We start from the raw sequence: 17,773 nt of genomic DNA, 5'->3' as shown, positions 1-17,773 counted from the left end.
GGCTATAAGCTAGGATCATCTTGAGATTGCGGTAATTCTCCCAGTTCAACCTTTGGACTATTAGTAAGTAGTATGGGTGTGTGACACCAGGTCTGTCTTCTTTTATTTCTTTAAATCGTTTAATATTCACATAGTTAAGACATTTGTAAATTGCTTGTTTAATCCTTGAAAAAAATCTATTGCTTTTATTCATTTAAGAAACAAAATTAATTACCTCTTTCCATTGATATATAGCTGTAAAAAATTCCGACAAACGTGCAATTTCTCCCCCTTATACATCACATTCATTGACTCATCACAGAGATAAATTCAAACCTCAGAAAATTCAAGCTGTCTGCACTGTTCTTTGACGCGATGTGTGCGTGCTTACACAACGTGTTTCTTGGTTCTTTCTCTCATTTGCACGTTACTTACTTCTCCATCCTCCCTCGGCTCTCCCACGATCTTTACTCCTCTCGCCATATGCGTCTCCAAGTAGTAAATGCAGTTTTCCACGCAGTTTCTTAATTAAACAGGTTGTGTAGACAAGATGGAGCCCCGCCCCCTGGGCGGGGCCATAGCGGCGGGCCGAACCAGGCGCCTGCTCCGGCCGCCTAACAAATAATCCTTTTACTATCTTCAGAAGAGAGACACACGCACAGCGAGCCAATCAGCGGCGGCGGTCCTCCGCGTCCGGAACGAGGCTAGCCCCGCCCACTCCCAACCTCCCGCGGGGGCCGTCGGAGCCTCGCGGGCTCCCGCAAGCCCCGCCCCCTGGGCAGGCGCGGCGGTCATTGGACGGCGCTCAGCTCGCTGTCGCCGCGGTTGCTGGGAGAGGGAGGTGGGGGCGGGGCCCGCGGTGGTCCAAGGGGCCCGAGAGAAAGGTTGCTGGGCGGATTCGAGCGTCGCGGTGGCGGTTTGCCTGGCGGCCCGCGCGGCGGCGTCGCGGTGCGGGAACCGGTCCCCGTTGACAGCTCGGCGTCTTCCGGCCGCGCTACTCGGGAGGCGGCTTCCTCTCTGCGCCTCCCTCCGCGAATCCGCGCGGCCTCGGAGGAGAAGCGGGAGGCGGCGGCGGCGGCAGCGGAGGTCGTCGGGGGCGGCGGGCGGTGAGCGCGCTCCCGCTTCCCCGGCGGCGGCCGCAGGACAATGGAGGTGGCAGTGGAGAAGGCGGCGGCGGCGGCGGCTCCGGCCGGGGGCCCCGCAGCGGCTGCACCGAGCGGGGAGAACGAGGCCGAGAGCCGCCAGGGCCCGGACTCGGAGAGCGGCGGCGAGACGTCCCGGCTCAACCTGTTGGACACTTGCGCCGTGTGCCACCAGAACATCCAGAGCCGGGCGCCCAAGCTGCTGCCCTGCCTGCATTCGTTCTGCCAGCGCTGCCTGCCCGCGCCCCAGCGCTACCTCATGCTGACGGCGCCCGCGCCGGGCTCGGCAGAGACCCCTCCACCCGCGCCCGTCCCCACCCCCGCCCCGGGCTCCCCAGCCGGTGGTCCGTCGCCGTTCGCCACCCAAGGTGAGAGGGGGCCCCGCGAGCTGGCGGGCGCGACCCGCTGTCACGCGGCTAGGGAGGGGTGAAGTGGGCCCGGGGCTGGCCGAGCGGCTCGGCGGTCCCTCACTTTTGCGGAGCTCTGAAGGCTGCGGCGAGTTAGCAGCTCCCCGCTGCCTCCGCGAAGCTTTGTCCGGGCGCCTACGATCCGGATCAGGTCCTGTACACCCGGGTTGTGCGAGCCAGAGAGGGGGAGGAGGGATGGAGATGAAGAGATGGGGAGTTTCTTTGATGATTGACTGCAGATCGGTCGCCGTCTGTTTCGAATCTTGTACATTCTGGGCTCTTTACCTTAACGAGTTCCCTCTCCTCTTGCCCCTCCGTTGGGGACAAAGGAACCCGGAGAAGGAGTTTTGTTGTCTGCTGCTTTCCGAGATTTTATTCTGAGCTACACGATAAAGGGTAGAAAGTAAACAGACTTACAAAGTGTTTTGTACGTAGTAGTTTGAAGTTACTTTCTCTTTTGTGGTGGAACTGGGTAATTAGTTTTTGACAGGTAGTTTCCATTGCTTATGTTAACAAGTTTAAAGCATTTAAAGTAATTTGAAGTGCGGTAATTATTTCTGGGAGAACGCTTGAAGTTTTAAACTTTTAAATCTGCAAAATTTTGGGAAATTGGCGTCTTTTTAAACATACAAAGTAACGGAGGAAGAGAAATACGTTTCTGTTTCTTCGTGATTTGTTTGTTTTTGTTTGGCTTATGTAGCAGCCCAGACTTGTCCACAGCTAGCAATCTTCCCGCCTCAGCCTCTTCGGAGTAAAGATCACAGGCATCAGCAGTCACACCTGGTGGCCAGTCAGAGTACCTGTTTTACAAGGAATAGCTGTTTTGAGTTAATATGTTAAATAATTTTCACCAGGTCAGGATGCGACTGTTGCCTCGCATTGTTCTCTTAGACTCATTCAGCACTGTCTTAGAACAGTCTTTAGTCATAGGAAACTATTTACCATGGGGGGTCTCTGTTGTTAGAGGAAGCCTATTAGAGACCACTCAGACACAGTCTATAGGCAAATGAAAGTGTTTATTCCGGCCGGCTGACTATAGTCAAGATACTCAGGATGCAAATACAAACGCAGTGGTTCTCAACCTGTGGGTCCCGACCCCTGGGGGGGACAGTGACCCTTTCACAGGGGTCAGATATCATATCCTGTATGTCAGATATTTACATTACAATTCATAACAGCAAAATTACAGTTATGAAATAGCAAAGAAAATACTTTTATGGTTAGGGGTTACCACAACATGAGGAGCTGTATTAAAGCGTCGTAGCATTAGGAAGCTTGAGAACCACTGCTCTAAACTTTAGAGTGAGGGGCTTTTATAGGCAAAAACTCACATCCTTTTATCTTGCCTGTCAGTTGTAAGCAGGAGGTTTTGTTTCAGCATGTAGAGTAATTTTAATCCAGCAACATGGCTGTTCTGGCAAGGGATCACTTCCAAAGACTTATAGGTCTCTGTGATCTGCCTGGAATATAGGTACCTTTAGTACATACCTTTAATCTCCAACAATGAGGGGCAGATGAAGTGAGAAAATCAGAGAAATATGTGACAGAATGACACAGAGATAGGATATGTCCAACCTTCAAAAGAAGAGAGGAAAAGAGAGGCTACTTAAGAGCAGTGTTAGGAGAGAGAGTTGAGTTGAGTCCAGTGCACTTTCATTAAGTTTGTGCAGTCAGTGCGACTCAGTTCACGGAGTTTTGAAGCAGTTTTTCCAAGCAAAGCAATTCAGTCAGAAGCTGAGAGAAGTTAATTTGAATAAGTCAGCTTGGAGAGGAATTTGAGCCAGAACAGCTGAGTTGATCCAGCCAGCCAGAGTTCAGAAAGAGCTAGAAAGAGCAAGCTTATTCCGTTGAAAACATTCTAGGCATAGGTTAGCAGATAGAAGCTGGAAACTGAAGCCTTCAAGGTCTAGGATTGCCGAAGATTAGATTGTATGGAGCTAGAAGCTTCCAGGCCTAGACCTACAGGTAGATTGAAAAGCTCGAGAGCCAGGTCAGGTGGTGCACTCCTGTAGTCCCAAGTACTCAGGAGGTAGAGGCAGGTAGGTCTGTGAGTTGGAGGCCAGCCTGGCCTACAAAATGAGTCCAGGACAGCCACACTACACAGAGAAACCCTGCCTCATAAAGGTTGGGTACTGTGTTGTTTTTAAACAAAATCCCAGATATTCAATTTTACCAATAAAGACTCAGGAGCTAACGTAGGGTGAAAGCCTACTCTAGAGAGGCAGAGAAAGAACCCTGTTGACCTTCCTATTCAGCGAACATCCCAGAAGGAGAGAGCCCCTTCTCTTTTTCTACGCTGTCTTTAAAACAAACAATCAACCGAAACCCTTCAAACTGAATGTCCCTCCTTTTTACTTCCTCTCTGCTCCCGAACCCTTCTCTCTCTCTCTCTCTCTCTTTCTCTCATTTTTTCCTATGTTCACTCCCTCTCAACTGGTTGCTCACTCTGCCTGTTGACCTGTAGTTGACTTTATTTAAACCTGGCTGCAGAAAGCTTTTGAGTAAAAGGTGCGTGCTAGAGCTGAGCCACACCACAGCTACCTGTTTACAATAAACAGGAAGTTCTTGGATCAAAGCTGCTAGGGCTGAGCCACACTACAGCTAGAAACAGGTTTTTCCAGTACACAATCTTGGATTCACAATGAGATCAAATATCCTGCAATAGTAAGGCTCACATCTAATCTTCTAATCTTAGTAAATAAAAACAACATTTACACAAGCAAGCAGTTTAACAGAAGCTGAGATAGGTAATTAGCTGGAGGGAGAGGTTTACACAAGCAGGCAGTTTAACAGAAGCCAAGATAAATTAGCTGGGGATATCTTGACCTCAAGTTCTTAGAATTTGGCATTTTTTCACAATCTCTATCAAGGAGGCCAAACTCTAGTCAAACCTAAAATGATCTCAGCAAAAATATAAGATAGAGGACCTTTGTGCTGTCTTGCTCTGTTGCATTCCCTAATTGATTGTATGGGCAAGACTCAAATTGTTGACTTGTCCTGCTGGGGGGGGGGGGCGGCGCATGATTGGTTCTAGGGACCAGAAGCTTAACTGAGTTTATTCTCTGTTTGGTATATTAGCCATGCAGTTGGGGATCAACTATTAGCTGCATCAGAATAAAAATCAGTAGTCGGGCTAGTGCTGACTGTGGGGTGGTCAGCCATAGGGACCAGGCTAGTGCTGACTGTGAGGTGGCCAGACACAGGCACCAGGTAAACAGAAACTGATGCTAATCATCTGATCTGTGTCTCCTTTCTTCCCTTTCTGTGAGGTTTTCCTTGACCACGGCAAGGTTTACCTAATTAGTCCTAATTGGTTGGCACAGAAACACCAAGTTTCGTCTAAGGCCATGCAAACTCCTCTGTTTTGTGGTACACGCCTTTAATCCCAGCACTTGGGAGGCAGAGGCAGGTGGATCTCTGAGTTTGAGGCCAGCCTGGTCTACAAAGCGAGTCCAGGACAGCCAAGGCTACACAGAGAACCCCTGTCTCAAAAAAACAAAACAAAACAAAATGCAACTAAACAAAACGATAGATCTCTGAGATTGAGGCCAGCCTGGTCTACAAAGCGAGTCCAGGACAGCCAAGGCTACACAGAGAACCCCTGTCTCAAAAAAACAAAACAAAACAAAATGCAACTAAACAAAAGGATATCTAGTCTCTTTCAGTTCTGCAGGATTACCTCTGTGAGAGAATCCTCTTGGCTCTCCAGCCTAGAAATAGAATTCTTTAAATGGTCCCGGTCTAAAATATCTGGGAACTGAGTTCCCCCTAAAGCTTTGATTTCCAACAATCAAGGCTGAGGTGCCTATAGCAGTTTCACTGGCTATTCCTGTCCCTACTAAGGTTGGGGCCTGTTTGACCTTTAACATTGAGTCAAAGCCAGTATGAGCTCTTGCCCGCTTCTCCACTACAGGCACATATACCTATGGGATAACATAGACTAGCACACTTGAGTAGATATATGACCTTCTAGCGAGCTGGAGGAGGCACATTTGTCAAACCATTAGGACAAGAAGCTAGGTAGCCTCGGGCATGAAAGAATATGTGGTCCTCTAGGCTACCGTTGGTTCGGTGAGCATTTGAGCAAACCTTATTGTAAGGTGAACAAACAAGATTATAATTTGAAGACGAGGTGCCGCCACCTTGTCTGTGACAGGGCAGCTTGGCCACTGGCAGGGAGGGCATGCATAAATTGTAATCCTTGAAGGCTTTTTCCGAGCCAGTCTTATCCTGATTTACTGACCCGGGTCTCCTCTTGACCCATGTTGTTTCACCCCTGGAGTGGACATGAGAGACTAGTGGTCCACCCAAAATATATAATTTCTCATCCCTGATTTTTTTTTTTTTTTTTTCTGAGTTCCCATGCCCAGGTTGGGGACTAATGGGAATCATGTATCCCAAGTTAGTAAACTCTGGTCACTCTTTATCTTTTGTCGTCCTCAGGGACTCTTTATTGTTTTAGTTGGGAGTGATGACCCCAAGAGCTGGCACTGGCTAGTTTGACAGCAGTTAGAGTGGTGAGGATGACTGAGTAGCATCTTTTCCACACAGGTTACAGGCTCCAGGTAGGGATCCACTTTATCCAACCCAGTTCTTCCAGTTAGAACTGGTGGGTGGGTTCAGAGGTGGGAAGGGGCAGGATACACTTCACAATCTGGTCAGTGGGCTGGAAAATTCCTGCTAAGCCTGCAAGGACTTAAAAAGGAAGTGATTAGACATTTTTGCTTGAGAAATAGCTTGGAGTTTGGGGAGGACAGGGAGTGGTCTCCCAAACATAATTTCAAAAAGGAGTAATCGCCTCCTGGTAAGGAAGGAGTACGTTGGGCCCTGAGCAGGGTGAGGGGGAAGAAGTTGGCCCGTTTTTTGCTAGTTCCCAGGACCAATTTGGTTAGAGTTTCCGTAAGTGTTTCATACATCCTTTTTGCCTGACCTGAGCTCTGGCCTATATGCACAATGTAATTTCCAATTAATATCTTTGTCAGAGTTTGAAACACTTTGGCTGTGAAAACAGGGCCATCGCCTGAGTCCAAAGCTAGGTGCAGTTTAAACCGAGAAATTATCTCCTGAAGAAGTTTCTTAGTAGCTAGTGGTGCAGACTCTTTTTAGGTGGGGTAGGTCTCCACCCATCCCAAGAAGGTTTCTACAAACAGCAACAAATATTTACAGCCCAAAGCAGTAGGCCTGATTTCAGTGAAGTCCAACTTCCAGTGCCCTTCAGGTCCATTTCCTCATGCCTGGATCCCTTATGGGATCTTTTTCCTTTGGGGTTTCCTGAGTAAGGTGGCACATCTAAAGGTGTTGTCTTTAAATTAGGCTTTCAAATTTGGAACATAATATCTGGGTCTGAGGAGTTGAACAATTTTTGTGGTGCCTAGGAGGTCCATAACTTATCCACCTTCCCAGACTTATCGGAAGTCCAGCAGCATCTACCATTCTTTACTCTCTGTGGCTAGTTCTTGCTCACCCAGTCAGCTTCCCCTGGAATTCATTCTGATGAAAGGTCCTGTAAGCCGGGCTCCACCAGGGCTACCAAGACTTGGAGAGGCCCCACTGGTCCTAGGCCTCCTCCTTTCTCAGTTACCTCTGGCTTCTGGGGAATCTCCTTTGTGGTAGACAATGGCCACCTTCACATTCAGCTCATTGAGCTGAGGTTCTCTGTAAAAAGAACTTGTACTCACCTGTTACAGTTGTTGTCTGGGAGGCTTACTGCCTCTGCTATCCTAGGCCTCGTTCTGGAAGCTTCTAGCCTCCGTACAGTCTAACCTAGGCCTAGAACATTTTCAGCCTCTGAGATGTACTGCTTAATAAGTTTACCCTTTCTTGTCTTACTGAGCTCTGGGCTGCCTGGTTCGATTCTGCTGTACTGACCCAAACTCCTCCCAGCTGACTTATTCAATCTGGCTTTTTCTTGGCCCCTGCTTGTCCTCCAACTAACTCCAGCAATCTGCTCCAATCTTCTGACTCTTTCTCATTCTCTGGCTTGTTCAGCCTTCAACCTCTCTCTGTAAAACTCTCCCTGGTAAAATTGTATTCTCTCCCTCCCTCCTCCTCTCCCTCTCTCTCCCTCTCCATTTCCCTTTCCCTTCCTCTCTCCCTCTCTCTGCATTGTCCCTTAAGTAGCTTCCCTTTCTTCTCTTCTCCTGAGAGGTGGGCATATCCCATTGGGTCAAATCTTTCTCTGATTCGTCACCTCTTCTGTCACTCAACTAAGCAATCACTTTCAAACACAGGTGCTTCCTTCTACAAACTAACTTTACCTTCATTGTTTGAGATAAGAAGCATGTACTATCACCTGGACCTAAGCTTTTCTTTACCTGCTCTATATCAGGCTTGCCTTGAACCCAGATCTAATTGCCTCTGTCTCCTGGATTAAGGGCACGTTTGTATTCCAGCTGGATCACACAGACCTAGAAAGGTATTTTTGGATGTGATCTCTTGCCAGAACAGCCATGTTCTAAATTAAAATTCCTCTACAGTTCTTCTGCTTAAATATCCTGCCTAGATAGTCTTGTTTGTTTGTTTGTTTTGTTTTTCGAGGCAGGGTTTCTCTGTGTAGCCTTGGCTGTCCTAGACTCACATTGTACACTAGGCTGGCCTCAAACTCACAGGGGCCCACCTGCCTCCGCCTCCCAAGTGCTGGGATTGAAGGAGTGCACCACCACCACCTGGCCTGCCTAGATAGTCTTATCTTGAGTCACTACTGCTACTTCTGCATACCTGATTCTGTCTTGGACAAAACTGCTCCCATCCGTGAGCAGTACCTCATCTGATGTCGTCAGTGGGACGTTAGTCAATTCAAGCCTGATAGACTGGATTAAGTCAGTCCCCTCAAGATAGTCATGCAGAGATTCCATAAGCTCATCATCTGCAATAGATTGGCAGGGTTGAAGGCTGGCATCCTGTGGGACCAAATGCAGGGTTGCTGTAGAAGCAGGGCTTGGTACTGGGTCCCCCACCCCACGACAGGCATAGGAGACACCCATCTCTCAGGTACACCCCTCAAGAGGACCTCAGCAGAGTTTGGGACTTTCAGGAACAATTCTTGCCCTAAAGTTAATTTGTCAGCTTCTTTTACCAGCAGGAAGGTGGCAGCTATGGCTTTTATACATGCTAGCCATCTGGCTTTGACTGGATTAAGTCTCTTGGGCAGATAGGACACCAGTCTTTTTCAGAGTTCCAAGGTTTGCATGAGGACCCCCTTGGGAAAGGCTCTGGCTTCACCCACATGTAGTAATGTTCTGGAAGGAGCAGGGCAGATCCAGAGCATTTTTTGAGATGTTGGAAAAGGCCATGTGCTCAGTCTCAGTCCATCCCAAACCTTCGTACTCCGGGGTAGAGGGCTTATCTCAGCAAATCCCGTTTCCATAGGCAGCAGCATCCACCTGCCCCAGCAGCTCCCATATTTGCTTTTTCATTGGGGAGCAGGAATTTGCAGAATGGTTGAAATTCAGTTATAGGAAAGCATTTGCTTTCCCTTCTCTGGGTTGTACCCAGGTATGTGACCTGAGGACAGCACAGCTGAACCTTCTTGCCTGAGACTGTAGGTTAGGGCTTAGAGGGATTGGAACGGCCTTCTGCTGCCTCTCCACCTCCGTCAGTGCTCAGAGGCCTAAGGAGGCCGCTACCTACTGGAGAAGTTTTGTCTAAATCCCAATAAATCTGTCCTCGGAGCTGCTTCAAACAATGTTGGTAAGTTTTTGAACCCTTTCTCCAGGTTCGCTTCCGTTATTTCCTCTCATCTGTTTCGCTAAGGGAAGACATCACCGCGTGGGAGATGCGCTGTTCTGTTCCCTGTCTTCAGCTGAATCTTGGCTCTTGTAAACTTTGTAAACTTTTCCAGAAGTTGAGACCTACTCAATTCCTTTAAGTCCTTCTAATTTCTGCAGCTTTCTCTGTATGTCTGGGGCAAACTACAGGACAAAGGCAATATTAGTGGCTCACTGGTTTGCAGGGACATCTGGGTTTATGGGGGTAAATACCTGATATGCCTCACAGAACCTTTCCAGAAAATCAGCAGGTAATTCATCAGGTCCTTAAGTGTTCTGACTACTTAGCTTGGATATGTTGGTAGGTTTTTTGACTGCCACTTTTAATCCTTGCAAGAAGTGTCGAATGCCTCCTTACCTTCATTGGTACTAGAATCCCAGTGGGGTAGGGTGGATGGGAAGCCTCAGTCTCTCTGGGCATCTGGCTGCCACCTGACCTCAGAGCCAACTTCTGTCCAGCTAGATTTGGGTGTCCTTGGCTGTAAACAGGGTGGCCAGGAGCTCCTGGCAATCATCTCAAGTCAGCTGATGTGTATAGAAAACAGTGTCCCAACAGGCTGATAAGGGCCTAAGGTCTCATAAAACATCCAGTTATATAATATAAACAGCTGGTGGAGAAAAGGACCACTTCCTTTCCGTCTTCTTCCTCTTGTCTGTAACAGGGTCCTCATGCTTCCCTCAAGGGGGGAATAGACGGTGCTCACATAGCTTCAGACAAAGCCTGTCTGGCCTTCCCATGGCCAGAGGGACTCTGTGTGTGCTGGGGGGAAAAAGGGACCAGGAATAGTAGAGTCAACGGAGGAATCCTTTTCTCTAGCTCCTCTTGCCTTTCCCATTGGTCCAGTTGGAACACAAGGAGGCAGAATGTCTGTCTTCTCTGATGGAGCAGGTGTAAATTAGCTGGGGCGTCTTGACCTTGGTCTCCTAGAATAGAGTTTAGTAATTTTCCACTGGGCTTTACATCAAGGAGATCAAATTCTAGTCAAACCTAAAATGGCCTCAGCAAGAACCCATGATGGAGGAACCTCTGCACTGTCTTGCCTTGTCACAAACACTCGAGTTTATGCTTTTGCTGTTCATAATAAGCCACCCTTGTGTCCCTGCTCCTTGTCACAAACACTCGAGTTTATGCTATTGCTGTTCATAATAAGCCACCCTTGTGTCCCTGCTCCCTGAGTTGTTTGCCATTGGTCATCACCTATGAAAACTCATTCTCTGTGAAACTTAGGCGACCTTATTAGGTTGCAGATGAGGCAGACTCTCAGATTATTAATAGTAAATTTCAAAGTGGCTTGCTTGTTGGAAAGGTAGTGCAGGTATAATTTAAATCGTATTTCTTGTTTGTGTTTTGAGACAGTATCTTACTGTGTAGCCCTGGCTGGCCTCTGCCTTCTGAGTGCTGGTTTTAAAGGCAAGCTTTATTAGGCTCAAATAAATCTTAGTTCTTAATTGCAAATATGCTTATCTTGATGCTGAAGAGTAAGCCTTGTGACTAAAAAGCACACACCACCATGAAGCCCCCAGCTCTTAATTCTTAGGTACATCTTAGGGCTTCTTTTCATCCCCCTCCCTCAGGTTGTTCTTAATGTGTGAGTGTTTTGCCTGCATGTATGCATGTGTATGTAACACATGGAGCCTGGTGCTCATGGATGCCGGAAGAGCATGTCAGAGTCCCTGGAACTGGGTTACAGATGAGACCTAGCATGTGTGTGCCAGGAATGGAGCCCTGGTTCTCTGAGAGAACAGAGTATTTCTAACCTCTGGGCCAACTCTCCAGCCCTGTTAAGGTGTCTTGTATAGGAATCTCAAATTTTAATTTTTATGTGTATAAGTGTTTTGCCTACATGCATGTATGCAGGAACCGCATGAGTTCCTGGTACCCTTTGAGGCCAGAAGAGGGCGTTGGATCCTCTGAAACTGCAGATAGCTAGTTATAAGCTGACACGTGGATGCTGTCAGTGATTTGAACAGCTTACTATCACTCCAGCCTCAGGAATCTTCCTTATCCAAAGGTTTTATTAATGTTCCTTAAGGAAAGTGGCCTAGTATTTTTAAATAACCTATATACAGCCTGATGTTCTTTAGTTCTCTCTAGATAATACCTAACACAACTTGTAGCTGGGCTTTTGGCTACTTTGTGGATTCCTTTTTTGGCTACCCTTATTACACTCTTCCAACCCTCCCTAACACTAGGTAGGAGAGAAAGAAGATTAGAGGGGAAGGGGTATCAATATCATTAGACTACTTCCTGCTGATTAGGGGCAGCAGGTTTCTTTGGTGAAGTTTGATCTTTATCATCAGAATATTCAATTTCATCTACTCATCTCTTTGTGCATGACCACTTGATAAACAGCAACCAACTACCACCACAACAACCAGCAACCAGCAGCAGTATCTGCAGCCTCTCGGGGCTCTAGTGTTTATAAATCTCTCAAAAGTTCCCAGAATTCCAAACATCATCCATACACTTGCAGAAACAATCTGCAGCTGGCAAAATCATGCCCCTCCCAGAGCATGAGGCAAATCATAGTCAGCTGCTGTGGACAGTCTGAAGCAGGGATTAAAACAAAAAACATTCCCATAACATTTCTGTGTTTGTTTGTTTAGTTGGTTGGTTTGGTTTTTCGAGACAGGGTTTCTCTGTGTAACAGCCTTGACTGTCCCGGACTCTCTTTGTAGACCAAGCTGGCCTGGAACTCACAAAGATCTGCCTGCTTTTGCCTCCCGAGTGCTGGGATTAAAGGCATGGGCCATCAAGTTTGGGCCCCGCCCCCCTCTCTCTCCCCCTCCGTGTGTGTGTGTGTGTGTGTGTGTGTGTGTGTGTGTGTGTGTGTGTGTGTGTGTTTAAGAGTTATTTATTGTGTATATAGTGTTCTGCCTGCATATACACCTGTACACCAGAAGAGGGCACCAGACCTCATTATAGATGGTTGTCAGCCACCATATGGTTCCTGGGAATTGAACTCAGGACCTCTGGAAGAACAGCCAGTGCTCTTAACCTCTGAGCCATCTCCTCAACCCTTGTGGTGGTGTTGGTGTTGTTAAGAAACCAAAATTACAAATTTCTCACTACAACCACATAGATGCTGTAAAAGTTAATAACATTATATAGTTTAGGGGAATAATAAAAAAGTCTCCAGATCAAGTAGGTAGTTTTTCTCACCTGCAGTTGGTTGAATCCACAAGTGTCCAACCCACAATGATATTTATAGTATCTATATAGTTTTAAAAAATTGACAACTTTTTGCATTTATTTATTATGTATTTGTGCTTGGGGGTCTATAGAGGTTAGAGGGTGGTTTTTCTGAACTTGTTTTCTCCATGTGAGTTCCAGGGCTCAGGTCTTACCTGCTGAGCCATCTTGATCCTTGAATAGATTTCGTATTTTGCATAATTCTAGAAATAAGACTTATGTGCTTGATCCCTTGACACTTAGACTTGAGTGAGTGAGAATATGGATGATGAAAGTTCTGGTATTCTGAGACAAGTTTGAAGTTCCAGAATTCTCTTGCAGATTTTTTAATCTCTTTGAATTATAGAATTAAATTTGGAGCTGGGCACGGTGGCATACGCCTGTAATTACAGCACTCAGGAGACAGAGGTGAGTAGATCTCTGTGAATTTGAAGCCAGCCTGTTCTACAAAGTGAGTCTAGGACAGCCAAGGCTACACACAGAAACCCTGTCACAAAACACAGACACACACAGACACACACACATTTTTATACTAAGGAGGAGACACAATGAACTTCTGTATAAATGGTTGAAGTTATTTGTTATTTGAGGTAAGTTCTTTATAGGCTAGGCTGCCTTGGTTGGATCTGTGGTGATTGATCAGCCTTATATCTACTAGGATTACAGATTTGAGCTATCACGTCCAGTGATTAAAGGTTTGTTTGTATGCTCGGTGGTGACGGCACACACCTATAGTCCCAGCATTTGGAGACAGAGGCAGGTGGATCTCTGTGAGTTCAAGGCCAGCCTGGTGTACAGATTGAGTTCCAGAACAGTCAGAGCTACACAGAGAAACCCTGACCCAGGGGTGGGGGTGTTTGTTTTAACATTTTATTTGTGTTCTTGCTTGCCCAATGATGTGGTCTCAGGAGGATTGAAATTACACATACTCAGGCTTGTCATTAAGCACCTTTACCTGCTCTGCCATCTCAACAACCCAAATGGTTTTTTGTTGTTGTTGTTGTTGTTTTTGTTGTTTGATTTTTGTGTGTATATGAGTTTATTTTGTTTACATAATTTATACCTGTCTGTGTATATTCTGATCATCCCTCCCACCCTTCTTTACCTGTTTCCCATCCTTGTTTGTCTCTCTTTCCTACAGATCTCTTTCCCATGTTTTGCCTTTCTGTAGTGTTTCGTAGCCCATTGAGTTTGAATTTAGAATGATGCTTTGGAGTATGGTAGGCGTCACCAGTGGCTACACAACTGAAGACAATGCCTTTCATCTCCAGAGTTGTCAGTAGCCAATAGTAGGAAGAGTAGGTGCTCATGAAGCCCTCCCCACTCATGTCTGACAGGGCCAGTCTGGGAAGACTCAGTACCAGCTGCTGTGAGTTTCTGATGGAATGGCTGTATTTACTTAGAAGATGGCGGTTTGTAGGGTTTCTGTGTTCTAGCTCTTGAATTATTTCTTTCCTCCTTTCCTTGATGTTCCGGAAGCTTAGAGTAGCTGATACAAATGTCTTGTTTAGGGACCAACTCTCGTCCATCATTTATACTTAGTTTCTTCAGCCGTGAGTCTGCATTCACCATGGTGAGTAGCATTTGTCTTTGTGTATAAACAGGATATTTAGGAGGCACTTTTATACTATGTCCATTTACTAGCTAAGAATAGTAAGTGCTTCTTACCTCCTTGGATATATGACTTCCCGAAGCATGGGTGATTTTGGTTTGTTTTATTTTGTTTTGAGACAGAGTCTTAATATGTAGACCTGGCTGGTCTTGAGCTTACAGAGATCCACCTGCCTTTGCTTCCCAAGTTCTGGGAGTAATATATGTGCTATCACACCTAACAAGCACAGGATTTTTGACTAGGTTGCCAATATTAGGAGGCATGAGTTCCCTCTTGTAGAATATACCTCAAATTCCAACAGAAGACAGTTGGTTACCCTTATAACAGTCATGCCACTATTGCAGTTGGGCGTCTTCCCATGCAGCTAATATTGTACTGTGTAGAGTCACAGCTCAAGGAGACCCTTGATCCCTCACCCCTAAGCAGCCTGCATAGCACTTTGAAAGCTAGCCAAAAAAGGGAGAACCCAAGTGTGTGGTGTCATCAGGAGTAGTGGGTTTGTTTGTTTGTTGATGTGGGTTCTCTTTATGTAGCTCTGGCTGTCCTGGAACTCACAGTGATTATTCACCTGCCTCTGCCTCCCAGCACTGCGATTAAAGGTGTATACCACCAAAGCTGGCCTTAGCAGTAGTAGAGAATGAATATCTCTAAATCTGGTGTGCAATGTAGAAGAATAGCAAGATTATGTATTTGGGGGGATTTATATATGAGTGTGTCTCTTTGTGGCCCTCTTTGACATGAACAGTAGGATCTGTTAACCACTGAGCCATCTCTCAGAACTTTAGCACTGAAATTTTTATGTAGTGATGACTGCTTGCAGGACCAGCATTGTGCAGCTGTGCTGGTTGACTCCTTCCAAACTCTTTTATGATATATATATGTCTGCACATTGATGTCCTTGGGAGCTAGAAGTGGGTATCTATGCACCACATGCAAGCAGTGCCCACTGGGGCCAGAAGATGATGTCAGGATCTCCTGGAGCTGGTGGTCTAGACTTTTGTGAGTCTTCCATGTGGGTCTTGGAATAAGGTTTACGTGGTTATCACCATTCTTCTCATTAATCTGTGAGTACAAATATCGTGAGTCAGACAATATCTAAAGAGGTTACTGAGATACAGGAGCACAATCTGAGGGTGTATAGCCCAAGCAGCCTCCAGTTGTCCATCCAGTTTCATCTGCCTCCAAGTGCTGGCACGAGAGTGTTGTGCCACACTTCAAGCTCATAGTGTTACCAAACAAACTCCTCTTGACTTAGTACAAAAGCAGCAGCAGTAGGGGCGTTGGAAAGTGGTTCAATGGTTAAGAGTGCTGGCTACTCTTCGAGGAGACCTGGGTTCAATCCCCAGGACTCATATGGCAGTTCACAAAGGCTAACTCAAACTGCAGGGCATCTGATGCCACCTCTGGCCTCTGCAGACACTGCGTGTATGTGGCGCACATGCAGCCAGACACCCACACATAAAGTTAATATTCTACAAAACAGCAACAGTAGAAATTAGACAGATTTATCACCATTACAGTCTCTTCTCCAGAATCCCCATCTAAATTGCTTTCCTAAAGCTACTCCTTAAAGAATAAGAAAGAATGGCCACATGGATCAGTCTTGACTATCTTTGTTGTGTTTTGAGACAGGGTCTCTTTGTAGGTTAAACTACAATTATTCTGTTCTGTCTCCCAAGTGCTAGGGTTACAGATGAACCACACCTCTCTCACTGTTCAGTTTTCTTAGTATTCAGCTGTTTTATGTAGGAAAAGAGTTAAGATCTAGTGTTTCTCTGGAATAATTAATTTTGGAAACTAATATGTTGGAGAATTGTTAATGTGGTGATATGCTGTCCAGCCAGAGTAGTAACCTATTAGCTATTTCTAAAGAACAGAAAGCACTTTTGATAGGGGTCAGATTTTGTTTAGGAATAATAAAATACAAGAACTCTGTTTCTTTTTTAGGTTTTGCTAATTTTTAGAAGATTTTGTATTCACTTTAAAATGATGTGTATATCTGTGAACGTATACTGTGTGTGTGGGTGCCTATGGAGGCCAGAGGAGGCTGCCAGGTCCATTGGTACAGGAGTTACAGGCAGTTGCAAACTGCTGCTGGGTCATGGGAACCAAACTCTTAAGAGGAGCAGCAGGTGCTCTTCACTAATGAGCCGTCTATCTTTCCAGCCTCATCGGTGTTGATTTAATTTTACAGTGTTGGAGATTCAACCCAGAGTCTCATGAATGGCAGGCTAACACCCTGCCTGAGCTGTGCTGCAACCCTTCCAATTTTGTTAGCTAACACTCTACAATATAGGCACAATTTGGGGAGATGATTTATAATTAATGAGTTAGTTCTTTGGAGCTGACTCATAACTGAATTCCGCCCCTATGCTTTTGGTTTTTTATTTTGATCATGTTTCCCCCTCCCTGAACTTCCCCCAGATTTCACCGCTCTACTCACCCAACTCTTTGTTGTTTTTTTCTCTTTCAAAATAAACAAAACAAACAAAAGACCGATACAACAAAAAATACAAAAATGAAACAGAAGTCCACAAAAATAAGAATAGTAGTAACGCCGGGCATGGCGGTACACACCTTTAATCCCAGCACTTGGGAGACAGAGGCAGGAGGATGGATGTGAGTTGAGGCCAGGCTGGTCTACAAAAAGAGTCCAGGACAGCCAAGGGTACACAGAGAAACCCTGTCTCCAAAAAAAAAAAAAAAAAAAAAAAAAAATGGTAATAACTAAAACATGGAGTTCATTTTGTGTAGGCCAACTCTCCTGGGCATGGGCCTTCCCTTGGAATGTGATTGATATACCCAGTGATGATCCATTGGAGAAAACTAATTTTTCCCCTTGCCAGCATGTATCATTTTGAAATAGCTTCTTGTTTAGGAGTGAGATCCCATCTCACATGCACCTGTACAGGTATTGTGTGTGCTGCCACCGTCTCTGAGTTCATATGTGCATCAGTTCTGCTGTGTATAGAAGATACTGTTTCCTTGGAGTCATCCATCACCTCTAGCTCTTAACAGTCTTTCAGCTCTTACCATCTATTCTTCCAGATAGATCCCTGAGCCTTGAGATGGGTTTGATGAAGACATCCTTTTTAGGACTAAGAAGTCTCTCACTCTGCACATGTCCAGTAATGGTTCTCTGTGTTAATTTCTATCTACTGCAAGAAGCTTCTCTGATGTGGGTTGAGGGAAGCACTGATTTACAAGTATAGCAGTATGTCATTAGGGGTCATCTTAATGTCTGTACTCCTTTAACAGAATAGTAGTGTTAGGTTTTCCCTTAGGACCATGACCAATCTAGTCTTTGTGTTCATGGCCACTTTAGCAGTAGCATGTGTGAACTCTTTCTCATGGAGTGAGTCTTAAATCGAATCAAAAGGTAGCTGGTTCCATCATAACGTTGGTGTCATAATGTGTCTTGTATATATACAAGTATATCTTGTAGGTAGGTCACTGTTGTAGGTGAAAGGGTTTGTAGCTGGCTGATATTGATAATTACCTTTCTCCTCTGGTAGCATGCAGAATGCCAACACCAGGAATTCTAGTCAGTAGGTGTGAATCTTCTAGTTAGACACCAGCTCGGCTTTTCCATGTTTGATGACAGTGTTTTCAGCTAGAGACATTACCATCAGGTTGTAGAGAGGAGCCAATAGCTTGGCAAGAGCAAGTCAGTG

General features: G+C 45.8%; 1 protein-coding gene across 2 annotated transcripts in view; it reads left to right on the top strand.

The window, feature by feature from the left end:
• The first annotated feature begins 818 nt into the window (after positions 1 to 818).
• Positions 819 to 17,773, top strand: part of Trim24 (tripartite motif containing 24) — a 94,902-nt gene continuing 77,947 nt past the window's right edge. The window contains exon 1 of one of the 2 annotated variants that reach the window (XM_051151716.1): positions 819 to 1,489. In XM_051151716.1, coding sequence (XP_051007673.1) covers positions 1,126 to 1,489 — 364 coding nt within the window. In that variant the 5' untranslated portion in view covers positions 819 to 1,125. The remainder of the gene's footprint in view (positions 1,490 to 17,773) is intronic. The other variant, XM_051151717.1, reaches the window with a different exon arrangement.

This window comes from Acomys russatus, chromosome 10 (assembly GCF_903995435.1).
Source record: "Acomys russatus chromosome 10, mAcoRus1.1, whole genome shotgun sequence".
Classification (NCBI taxonomy): domain Eukaryota; kingdom Metazoa; phylum Chordata; class Mammalia; order Rodentia; family Muridae; genus Acomys; species Acomys russatus.
This window is presented reverse-complemented; position numbering and strand designations above follow the sequence as displayed.